Source organism: Perca fluviatilis, chromosome 18 (assembly GCF_010015445.1).
Source record: "Perca fluviatilis chromosome 18, GENO_Pfluv_1.0, whole genome shotgun sequence".
Taxonomy (NCBI): domain Eukaryota; kingdom Metazoa; phylum Chordata; class Actinopteri; order Perciformes; family Percidae; genus Perca; species Perca fluviatilis.
The window spans coordinates 30,860,863-30,873,643 of record NC_053129.1 but is presented as its reverse complement, the minus strand read 5'-3'; the positions used below and the strand labels follow the sequence as shown (position 1 = coordinate 30,873,643).

Here is a 12,781-nt window from a genome sequence, read left to right as displayed (position 1 = left end):
TGGTGAAATAAGTTATTGTTATTGTTATAGTTATTACATTATTATTAAATCTTTAATTTTGACCATGGCCTTAGCAATAAACCTCACTAATAAAGTCACTGACTGTTGTTTACTACCCTTATTTTTTTTCTTCTTCTTCTTTTTTTTTAACTTTATTGAAAAGTACTGGTTCAGGCACCGTTTAGGCACCGGCACCGTTTTAAAAGTATCGATTTAGCACCGGAACCGAAAAAAAACCAAACGATACCCAACCCTACTCTTTTGCCTCTAATGTCCGTTTCGGCGCATCAGAGAGAAGTGCAGGGTTTTAAGTGGCACCGAAATGAGGCACCGAAATCCGCGTTGCTATAAGTCTGAAGTCTCTGGCCATCTGATCTGTCCCTAACACTGTATCGTTAAATCTTATGAATTCAAAGCATGTCCTGTAGCTACTATCCATACAGTACAGTATCAAAATCAGTTGTAGGATAACTTTATGGGTTCTACTTAACACATCCCTCTAGCCCTTGGACCTGGTAAAATATTAACCTAAGTCTGTCACATTATATGGATACAACTATAAAGATACAATTTGCCTGTTCCCAGCATTAGCACTTTGCCATGGTTAGCTTGTTAACTGTGACAACATATGCAAAATGTAACGTCTCTTTCACTCAAAAAAATGTCTAACGTCGAAGTGGAAATCAAGAGAATAGTGGCAGCGCCACACCAGTTACAGAACAACATGAATCTCAGCGTCAGTCCAAATTACACACAATAAGCAGTTGAGCTCACTGATGTAATGCCATTTATTTTCGAAGTGTTAGTACGCTCAGTGAAACTGGATATCCGACTCAGAGGAGGAGAGGTTAGTGAGGCCAGAGTCTCCACGGCAGGTTACAGTGCGCACGGATCCGCTGCGCCACGCATGGATGAAATAATGAAATAGTAAATAGGACTACAGTAACAGAAATATTTGCAGAATTAAGACAGTCAAGACGGCCCAGTGTTTGGTGGATCAGGTACACCTTGTTCACTTAATAGCCTACAAATCATCCACGGGATCAATTACGCATCACATGAGTTTGCCCACCCGGCACAGCGTTTGTTCCTGAGCAGATAGATCCGTGCATAACGCCTCCTGTGCGCCATGGATGTCTGACTGCTTCTCAGATGGTTTTAGTGTAACATACCATCTGGCTTGTCATCAGATTACTGATCTGCATTAAGTTGCTTATCTGCATAATTATAATGAAGTAAAAATTGTCTTGATTGCATAATTGATATTGAACATATTTAGTGCTGTTGTTGTACTTCATTGATTAAAACACTGTACACATAAGCATCTACTCTACTCTTGTGTCATAAAAGTCATAAAAGCGGGCTAAGCTGCATTTTCAAGCCCTACTGCTCAATACAGGAAACAGCACACAGTTTATGGGGTGAAGGGTTGAGGGTGAAGCCCACACGTGGAGTCAGATCCAGTTCATCCTCTGAAACTCCAGGAGGAGGAGTGAAACAAAAGTGCTGCAGGAGGCTGGTGAAGAAGATGAAGAGCTCCGTCCTGGCCAGACTCTCTCCGAGACAAATCCTGCGACCTGTGTGAGTGTGAGAGTGAGACCAAAGGAAAATGTTTATCTCATCTACAAGTGAATGATCATCAAGAAGTGATGGCTAAATTCACCAACCTGCAGAAAAAGGAATGAAGGCTTCTCGCTTGACAAACTTCCCATCTTTGTCCAGGAAGTGAGCAGGATAAAAGCTGTGTGGCCTCTCCCACTCACTCTCATCATACAGGACAGATGTCAACAGAGGAAATACCGTTGTACCCTGTGGACCATACACCATTTGAAAGGTTATATACTTGGTAAGCAAGAAATAATTAACCTAAAACAGAAAGTAATGGTTCAACAACTCTGATAAATGTTTTATTCATCAGCAGTAGGAGTGGGGGCTGGGGACGCCCATACAATTTTTTTTTTTTTTTAGCCCTATAAGCTAGTTTAGCTGGTTGAAGGCTTGCCACCATGATGCTGACGTCTGCCCGTAGAATGCAGTGTTTCCCACAGATTAGGAAGCAACTTGTGACGGTGGGTGGGTGTCGCCCCGTGTCACCGGGGGGGAAGGGAGGGAGGGAGGGAGGGAGAGAGAGAGACGCAGTTGGATGCTGTCCTCATCTCCTACTTCAATGCCTAACTAATCTATCTCTTTCTCTCCCCTGTCTTTCACTGGTTGAAGCCTGAAAATACTGTAAAACAAATTAAAAACATAAACTAATTACACTGGTGGGACTGTTGAGCTCTGTTCCAGACTGATACCTCCGGTTCAGGCTGGTCCCCATCCTCAACACGGGCCTTTTTCAGTCACGGAAAATACTTTTCAATACTTATCTGGATTGAAGCAGCAAACATTCAGTGTACGAGTAAAAAATGACATAACATTATTTACAATACGTTTATTTGATTCACAGTTCCTACATATACTGTTTTGACCTTGACAACCCAACTGCATTTTACCGCAAACTTGCGACTAGTTAACATTCTAAAGTGGGCACAATCGCTTGTTTGCTAAGAGTCAGGTTGGTGATTGCGTAAAGGTGTTCACGAGATAGATACCAACCTTTCGTGAACTTGTGAATTTCGCAAGCCGTCTTCTCTCCTTGATGGAGACAGACGCTGTGTGCACGGTGGGATCGATGGTGTTTTAAGCCTCCAACGTCGCCTCACAGGCACAAACCCTCACCGTAACCTTAAACATAACCATTGCTGCGGTGCCTGGAAGGTGACGTTTGGGGTCTTAAAAAAAAACAACACCGCATGGTGGGAGGAGTCGTGTGTGTGTGTGTGTGTGTGTGTTTGTGTGTGTGTGTGAGTGAGACATCAAGTGACAGAGAGACGGAGGAGAGTAATGTATTTTAAATAGCGTATAAAAAAATAAAAAATAACCAATAAATAGGTGTTTTATTCAGTCTGACCTTCTTAATGAAGTGACCCTGGAAGGTGATGTCTTGGCTCGTTTTGTGAGGCACTGCTATCGGGAGGATGCTGGCCAGTCTCTGTGTCTCATGGATGACAGCGTCGGTGAAGGGCAGGTTCTTCCTGTCCTCAACCTGAACGTTACGACTTCCTATCTCCCTGCTCAGCTCCTCCTGGACCTGGTCTGAGAGAGGAAAAGTTTTTGTTTTCATGAAGACGATTTGGTAACACTTTATAATAACCATTACTAAATGGTAAATTGATAGCAATTTAAACTTTTGTTAAAGTGGCCATATTATGCTCATTTTCAGATTCATAATTGTAATTTCAGATTGTATCAGAATAGGTTTACGTGATTTAATTTTCAAAAAAATACCATATTTTTGTTGTACTGCACATTGCTGCAACTCCTCTTTTCACCCTGTGTCAGGTCTCTGTTTTAGCTACAGAGTGAGACCTCTCAACTTCTGTGAGATCTTTGTTGTCAGTCGCACATACGCAGTAGCTAGGTAAGGATTACATGAGCTAGCTAGCTGTTTCTCCAACTTCAGCCTGTACATGGCAGGATTAGCCAAGCATTAACTAAACACATGTAGAAAGACTAATAAAGTGTCCAGTGTATGATTTTCTGTGTGTTAGAGCTGTAATCGGGCCTTAAAAGTACGGCCCGAAAAGGCCCGAGCCAGACAGAGTTCGGCCCGAGCCCGACAAGTACATTTTGATTGACAGCTTTTTAAAAGCCCGAACCCGTTTACAGCCTGACTGTAGGCCTACAAAAGGCCGTCTATCAGCAGTCATTAGAGTGTCCCGTCGGGTTCGGGCAAAGATCTTCAGCTCTAGTGTGTGTGTGTATGTGTGTATGAGAGAGTCAGTCAGTCAGTCGTAGCAGTCTGCATCTGCATAATCTGTGCAGCCAGCGTTACGATGTACATTTGTAAAAAATTGCTGCAATGCCTCTTCTTATCTGTCTCGTTAAGAAAATGGCTGGACGTTTGATATTCAGTTGATATTCAATTTTAACTTCCCCTTCGTTCGAGATTGACAACGCAATTCAGGTCAATGACATGATCAGGGTCAACGAAAGTTGGCATTATTACAGAGTATCAAGAGAAAACAACTACAATTATTATTGCTAGAGATTTGTATCCGACATAAAACTTATAGTACTTCATCATCTGTTCTGTCGCTAGGTTGTGTGTAAGGTACCGTCGACAAATCACCGTTTTGGTAGATCGACAGTAGGGATGCAAAACATTGGCTATTTCTTGAAAAAATATTCACTAATAATTTGTTTTCATGATGATTTATATGGAAATGGGACTCAATTTTCTCTGAAAAGTATGACCTGGGTTGGCACATATTCACTTTAAAAAGCGTGTGCGTGCACAAGCACTACGGTCATGTGCAAACTGCCCCGTTTTTAGTTCCGGGAAATCTAGTCACCCTAACCAGAGACACAAAATAACACCCCAAATCCCAGAAAAAGTGATTTTTTTGATAATATGGGCACATTAAACTTTTGTTTGCTACTTTCAAATCTTGCTAGCTTTTCAACATTACCAACCCTGCCTTTAAGTTTATTACCTTGTATTTTTGGATTCTTGGCCATATACAGAAGTGCCCATCTCAATGTAGCTGCTGTTGTGTCAGTGCCTGCCCCGAAAAGATGAAAAACTGTCTGCAAAAGGTTGTGTTCGTGGAAGTAACTGTTGGCAATCCCAGATTCCTGCAGGTAAAAATAAATTGGAGCAGTTATATATGCCTTTGTCATTAAGTGACATTTCATTCCAATATCTTGAGGTGAGAGGTAACCCTTTCAAAATGGCCATACCGTTCTTTTACCTTGTCAAAATGTAGCCTATTTTTGGAGCATTTTTTTAACCCACTTGCCAACAAGCGAGCTTAATATAGTTGGTACCAATGGATTTCTTAGGTGTTCTAGGAATTTATAATACAGACATGGATCAATTCTGGATTCTGAATCGATATTGGATCGTTCAAATGAAAATTGATTTGAATCCAAAAATTTATTTTCTTAGATCCAGCCCCATTCATATAACAATTTAAAAGCAAACCCGAGTTGATCAAAGTCTTTAAAATAACTTAAGTAACATAACGTGGTAATGGCAAGAATGTGGTAGAGATAATAATACTATCCCATGCTCAAATAGATAAGTAACGGAACAGGAAGAAAATATAAAACACAGAAGTGTTAAAAGTGATGTATAAATATCTTAATTGTTTATAGCAATGAGCATAATAGTGATGATCAGCTTCCCGACCTCCAGATTTTGCTTTCGGACCAGAAAGGCGTCCACAAAGCCTCTGCACATCAGTGGATTGAGGGTCTCTTCCAAATGACTGAACAGCTGTGAGTTATGTTTCTGGTTGACAGCAAATATTGTCTCCATTTCCTTTTTCCCACCAAACCATTTACCGATCCGTGGAAACATGTTATACAACTGTTAACAAAAATATAGATGCATCAATATAGTGTTAATTTTGTCACCTATTTTTAATTTAGTCTTGGTCTTAGTCTTGTCCCAAATGCCCTTGTTAGTTTTAGTCTTATTTAGTCATTCACATCACATTACACATTAATATCTTTTTTTGTTAGTCAAGTGTTAGTTGACTAAAAGTCTCATCATTTGTCTAGTTTTAGTCAAAAGAGAACTCAAGGTATCTTAAGTTTTAGTTGACTAAAAGTCTCGTTATTTTAGTTTTAGTCAAAAGAGAACTCAAGGTATCTTAGTCAAGTTTTAGTGAAAACATTTTAGTATTTTTTTAAATAAATTATTTCTGAGATTATTTCTGATAACCATTTCAGTCAAATAGTGTTTCACACATCTCAAATATTGGTTAAATGTCATAATTACCTGACAAAATACACTTGTTGAATGATTTTTGTTGAATGCAACTTTATATTGGTTTTATATCGAGCCTCTTCCTTCATGCAAATACAATCGTACACAGACACATGTTAGATAAGCGCCTGGGCTCTACAGCACGTTGTTTTGTTGCAAGAAGTTGCATACATTTCTCCGTCTGTTTAAGAGCGGCTGTAGGGGCTTCTGCAGCAGGCTGAACCAGGCTTCCTCCCTCTTTCCCTCCCCTTGCCCGGGGCCGGGGCACATCGCTACGCGCTGTAGTGGCTTTCCAGAAGGCTCAACCAGGTTTCCTCCCTCCCGCCCGGGCCACATCGCTACCTGGATGTGTGACGGCTAGACGAAAGAAAGGGGACACGCCGAATCTCTAGATGAGCCGCAGCCGAGCCGCGCCTGATTGAACCGCGCTTAGTTAGATAAAGTTGTGGGGGGAAAAAATACTGGGAACCAAGCAATTGGCCTGTTTGGAACAGACACGCTCTCCAAACGGGCACTGCACTACTTCTATCATGATGGAAAAAGTAGAGACGATTGTAAACGGAAATGAAGGAGAGATTCTATCTTAGTTTTTCTTTTATGCAAAACATTTTAGTCTCGCCTATTTTTGTCAACAATAATGCATGTTAATTTTGTCTTAGTCAGCGTTTTTGGACATTGGTGCAGTCTCGTCATCATCTCGTCTTAGTCATGGAAAAAAAAGGTCAGTGACGAACATACTTAGTCTTGTCTCCTCTGACGAAATTTCAGTATGTACGAAAAGTATTTAACATGCAAGTGAAGAATCACATAATTTCTTCAGTTCAGTTGTATTATGTATCTGAAAATCACAATGCTAAAAGTCTAAGCTGAATAAACGTGAAATGTCACCTGTACTGACGGGGAGCCCACAAGTTGTATGTTTCTGTTGGTTCGATCTACCAGGGATGTAAACTCTGGATCATCATATTCAAATCTGCTGCCATAAACAATGGAGCAGATAACATTAGAGACTGCATAGTTCATTGGTTGGGTCGTATCAAAAGCTTCACCTGTAACAAGGGAAACGGGAAAAAATACAAGTCATGAGTGTTGGAAATATGTTTTGTTGCCGTTTTGTGATAATTGAACAAAGCCTCTCTCATCAAGTTGGTATTATAAATTGTAACACTGTTCTCCCTGAAGATTTATCTGTGTGAACCAACCTTGAACCATCCTCCTTTTTTTCTTTTCCCACTTTCTTATCTATCCACTGTCACATTATCAAAATGAATGACACTATTGTTAGAAAATGTATATGTATATTAATATTGTCTCATAAAACCTTTAGAACATTGTGGAACTGAAACCTGTCGTTCACTATCTCTGAGTGCTTGTAACCAGGGCTGGACTGGCCATCTGGCATATCGGGCATTTTCCTGGTGGGCCGACACACTTTTGGGCCGAATCGCCGATATGAATAGGACTTTTTTTTTGTTTTTTGGCCGCGCCGGTCCATAAAGAACTCACAGTGGCCCATTGGTTAATTTTCTTTATTGGCACTGGCCTGATCCAATCAAATCCAGGAACCGCCTTCCCCACTCCAGGAGAGGAGAGGAGAGGAGAGGAGAGGAGAGGAGGAGAGGAGAGGAGAGGAGGGAGAGGAGGGAGGAGGAGAGGTGAGGTGGCTGGCTATACAGAGAAGCAGAAACAACATGACAGGGAAGAAGCCGAGGAGGAGGAGAGTGACCGTGACAGGGCCATGGGAGCGAGTGAGGAAAAGATGGAAGAGAGAGTAGATGACGATGTGGTAAGGAGTAGGCAAATTAACAGGGACTCCTAAGGTAGGGAGGGAGGCTGTGTGTGTGTGTGTGTGTGTGTGTGTGTGTGTGTGTGTGTGTGTGTGTGTGTGTGTGTGTGTGTGTGTGTGTGTGTGTGTGTGTGTGTGTGCATGCACGCGGTTAAAAGTCACTTACCTTTAAATGTCTTAAACACTTCAATGAGGTGTTCACATTCCTCAATGAGTTTGTCCTCACTCGCCTTCTTGCCCATCCCAAAGTCTCTCAGGTTAGTCAAAGCAAAGCGCCTCATCTCTTTCCACGAATCACCATTGGCCCATAAAACCCCTGAGGTTAAACATGTTTTTTTAACTTAAAAAACTTGGAATGGGTAAAAGACAATAAGAGCTGTCCTCGACAAAAGACATTGGGCCTCATTCACCAATATCTTCCTAAGTTTTCTCTTAAATTTGTTCTTAAGAAAGTCCCTAAGAGAAATCTACGTCGGATTCATGACGTGTTCTTAAACAGAAGAATTGTTTGCACCTGTGTTCTTAGGATTGATGAATCCCACGTCTTCGTAATTGAAAGCGTGTGCCTGTTGTTCCTAATTAGCATAAGAAGACGGGAGACTGCGTTCAAGAGATGATTGTCAGAGTCGCAGATGACTGGTACATTGCAGTGGTGGAGGAAGTACTGAAACTTAGTACTTGAGTAAAAGTACAATAACCAGAGACCTATTTACTTTAGTTAAAGTAGAATATGTCCACTACCCCAAACAAGGCCTGGCTTTTAAAAAAAGTTCCTATCTTAACCAGCATAAAATGGAAATATGTTGTTAGAATCAGAATACGGTTTATGCAGAATGGTTTTATTCATGGATGTATTTTAAGACGGTTTTATTTTCTTTAACCATGCAAATAAGCAAATAAAGTGTGTGAAGCAGCGAAATGGGAAGGAGATGTGAAGAGGTCCAGCCAAATAAATAGGCCTAAGATATGAACACGTCTTACGCTGCCTGGCAGAAGAGTAGACAACGCTGTGGAGAAAAATAGATGGCAACTATGACTTAAAAACGTGAATAATAAAAAACAAACATTTTCATTTTCACTTTTACCGGAGGCTGTATTACCGGGGGTCAGCAGCGCTGCGCCCGGGCTCGGGAGCACCGGAGCCGGCTTGGAAGCCGATGAAGGATGGGCGGTACCCCATATCGATGGCAACCAAACTTCACTGGTGAGACAAACGTGTGACGGTCAGGAGGACGTTTTGGCAGGGGGGAAAACTGATCAGAAAATGTAACGGAATGTAACTACAGAAATGTAGTGGGGTAGAAAGTAGGCTATAGATAATTGCTGCAAAATGTAGGCTAACGAAGATACGTGAAAAATGTAGGCTACTTAAGTACAGTAACAAAGAATTTGTACTTTGTTACATTCCACCACTCCATTTTGGCTCTATCAATAGCGCGATCAATCACCAAATAACGCAGGATTTAATCAGTTCAATTGCTGATGTAAATTGCAGTATAATGTTTCTTTGCATACTATTATTTCTTTTTCAATAAATGATCAGAAATACATTACTGTACAATACTATCATTGTAAATGACTGTAGAATTAAATAAAATGCAGTAACCAATCATTTGGAGTAAATTATCATCACTCAAATGTGCGTAGGAGTGCTTTTCAGTGTTCGTAGATTTTGTTCTTCGCTAAGAACAAATCCAAGATAAGAAAACATTAGTGAATGTCAGAATCTTCGTAAAAAGTGTGTAAGTGGGATTTAAGAACACATTTCTTAAATCTGAGTTTCTCCAGAAAGAGTCGTGCAAAAGCACCACTATTATATTTTGACCAGAGATGTGCTAATAAGCTTCTTGGAAATAAGTAATTCAGCAAGAAAAATGTCCTTAGACCAAAACAGCCGATGAGTTAACATTCTTAAAGACAAACATTTACTGGAAAATTAATAAAAAAATGATTTTGCAAAAGCTCTTTTCTTACCATGGCCTTGGCTATATTCCTGCATTATTAACATTGGATCTCTTTCACCAAACTCTTCAGCATAGCTGAGAAGTGCCTCTTTCACCGTCTTGTACCCAGCCAGGACCACCACTTTTTGGGGTCCCAAATACACAGTGAACACTGATCCATATGTCTTGGAAAGCTAAGAACAGGGGAATAATGTCATGATGTTTTTTTTTGTTTTTTTTCATAAAACGAATGCATTTTAAAAAGCAGACAATGTGATAGAAGAATTGTAACAGTGTTGCTGCCTGGAGAGCACACACACATACTCCTACTACACTTTCTCACCTTCAGTAATGTGTTGTAGGGTCTCTTGAGATCAAGCTGCAGCAGGTTCCCAATTAGGGGAAATGGTTTGGGTCCTGGAGGTCCTTTTCTGTCTTCCTTTAAGCTGAAGGTGGGGGAGGAGACAAGGTAGACGAGGAGCAGGACCCCAAGACCCCCCAACAGGGAGATGGAGCTGGAGGACTGGAGAAAGAGATCTAAAATCCCCATTACTTTAAAAAAGTGTCCTGAAGTTGATACTTCACTGACTAAATATGTTTCCTCCTGGAGCCTTTAGTTTTGTGAGTGTTCTGGTTAACAGGGATTTCACAACTAACCCTAAACTGCAGCAATCTTCCCACTACCTACCGTACTGTGATTGGTGTTTTACTTGTGGGAGGGGCGCACATGAAAGCTTTTCTGACCTTTGCTACTTTTGCTCTCTCCGCTACCCCCACGTCCACTGTTGATAAAAGAGATCAAACGTTGCATGCTTGTACCTGATTGCCTGTTCATGTGAAGTCCTCCCGCGGCTGCCTCCCACCCACCTTATGGGCCAGGACCTGCTAGGCCTGTTGCGATAGTCAATAAATCAATTAATTGCACGATAAAAAAATTAGCTCCATAATTTTTCCAGCCACGATAATTTCCATTTGTAACGCTTGTTTGTTTTCCTTGTCTCTCTCTCTCTCTCTTTCTCTACCAAAGAGACTGGATGACCACTTTAGGTTCCTTAGCATAACTAGGAGTGAACCCTCTTTTCAGTTGCATGTCTTTGTGTGGAGAGGTGGGACTCCTTGAGGAGAGAGAGAGACAGAGAACACTAGTTGGGTTGAGAGTTGGAGCAAGGTTTCCCGCAGCACTATGCAGTTAAGGCGCCATAAAAAAAAAGAAGTATATGAGCGATATCCGCCATGTTACTCGGTGTCCTGTTTACTCCCTTTCATTCTAAACCATGCAGTTGACAACCTGCAGGTGGAGGCAGTGGAGACAGGCTCTGATACACATGCCATGGGCTGCTGTGGACTTGTCAGTCTCGCAAGCGGTTTCAGGAAAGTGGTTGCATGTGTCCGACAATGTACAGAGCATTAACCGGTACAAGCCTACAGTTGTCTGCTGTCAGCGTGTCAGAGGCTCCCGGACGGTGAACTGAGACTTCGTTACCTGCTTGTCAAAAATTGCCACTTACTAGCTAATGAATTAGCCTGAGGTAAACGCTAGCTATCAGTAAACAGAAGTGACATTGTGTGTGTGTGTGTGTGTGTGTGTGTGTGTGTGTGTGTGTGTGTGTGTGTGTGTGTGGGTGTGTGTGTGTGCGAAGCTCCGACCTGCAGAGGAGCAGAAGAAAGTAGCTGCACCTTCGCCAAAATAAACAGAACTATTTTGGTACAAACATTTACTTGCCATGTGGTAAATAGCCACATAGAAATAAATAGATATAATGTATTAATTATATTATTTAACTTTAATATTATTGTTTAATAAATAATTGTTAAATGTAGTACAGAGTCTGTAGTCTATTGCACAAACACTCGAGGAATGCTGCAAACATTTGACAGCCGGTAGGCTACGAATTGCCTGGGAGAACATATGTGTCACAAACGGCAATTCCCCAACTGTACAACAGCGTGAAAGACGACATACTCAAGGAGATCAAAGACATATTGTGGATATTTAAAATGTCTTCCAGTTCCAGTGTTAAATATTCTTTAGAAATAAAAGTTTATTGATCTTTGAAAAGGTGTGCCTGCATTATTATGCCATTATCATAATATTAGATGAAAATGGTCTGAGAACGACAATATTATCGTTTATCGCAATCATTTCTGGGACAAATTATCATCCAGCAAAATCTGTTATAGTGACAGACCTAGAACCTGTACATGGTTGTTCAGGCGCGCACATGTTACTACAAACAAATAGATGTCGACCGATACAGGTTTTTCTCTGGGCAATTTATTCTGCTGTTTTCTAGGATTTCAATGCCTTTAAATGCTGTTTTTGGTGCTTTTGTCACTTTTATGTCATTTTAGTCAACATTCTTTGATGTTTTTTTAAACATTTTGATTGCGAAGAGCACTGAGTTGAACCATCCAGGTTATTTTTGGGCAATTTTGTTGAAAGAAACGCACATTTCTGCTATAGAAAACTTTGAAAATTGGTCAGACTTGACCCGAGGACAACAGGAGGGTTAAATCGACCTGCAACGCAATGTTTCACATTTCCCCCATTTTAACTGTAATACTCATAAATGCTTTTGTAATAAATACATTAACTACAATCTGCTCTGTAGTTCACTTTAGATTAGTCACATTTTAATTGAATGGTGCCTAACAAATGCACATTCCGAAATGTAAACAAAGTATTATTATTGTCAATGTACTGTACATTTGCCTCTGCCTCATACACGCTCTCCCTCCCTCCCTCATCTGTCTTTGTTTTGTTTTTTCTATTTCTATGTTAACACTGAAATAGCAAATATATCTATGGTGATTAATCTTCCATGGAAAGGGGGGAATAGGGCTGCAGCTATCGATTATTTTAGTAATCGAGTATTCTACCGAGTATTCCATCGATTAATCGAGAAATTGGATAAGAAATGCTTTTGCTTATTAGTAAACAGCAATAGTAAATATACAAAAGAGAGGCTTTTTATTTTTTAGAAAAAGCAAATTCTTTATTGCCTAAATAGCATACAATAACAGGGATAGATGCTAATATTTTTAAGCACTGGTTGCATGGACCAACAAACCCCTTATTCTGTTGGCAAAAGTAAATCTTTGGTGGCCCAAATGTAAATCTTTTTTGCCCCCTTCCCCTTCATGCCTCTGGCTCATGACACTGGATATGAAAAAGAGCTGTTCACTAAGCCCAGGTTAATGTGACTGTACAAAGCTTACAGCAGGGTTATTCAA

General features: G+C 40.7%; 1 protein-coding gene across 2 annotated transcripts; it reads right to left on the bottom strand.

The window, feature by feature from the left end:
* Positions 1–770: 770 nt before the first annotated feature.
* Positions 771–10,254, bottom strand: LOC120546900 (cytochrome P450 2K1-like). 2 transcript variants are annotated; one of them, XM_039782152.1, is made up of 9 exons: positions 9,891–10,254; positions 9,579–9,741; positions 7,771–7,920; positions 6,707–6,867; positions 5,237–5,416; positions 4,539–4,680; positions 2,954–3,138; positions 1,668–1,809; positions 771–1,577 (listed from the first exon to the last, which is right to left on the bottom strand). In XM_039782152.1, the coding sequence occupies exons 1-9, from the start codon at positions 10,095–10,097 to the stop codon at positions 1,384–1,386; spliced, it is 1,524 nt and encodes a 507-aa protein (XP_039638086.1). In that variant the 5' UTR covers positions 10,098–10,254; the 3' UTR covers positions 771–1,383. The 2 variants fall into 2 exon arrangements, with proteins under 2 accessions (XP_039638086.1, XP_039638087.1); XM_039782153.1 differs by lacking the exon at positions 5,237–5,416.
* Between the last annotated feature and the right edge of the window lie 2,527 nt (positions 10,255–12,781).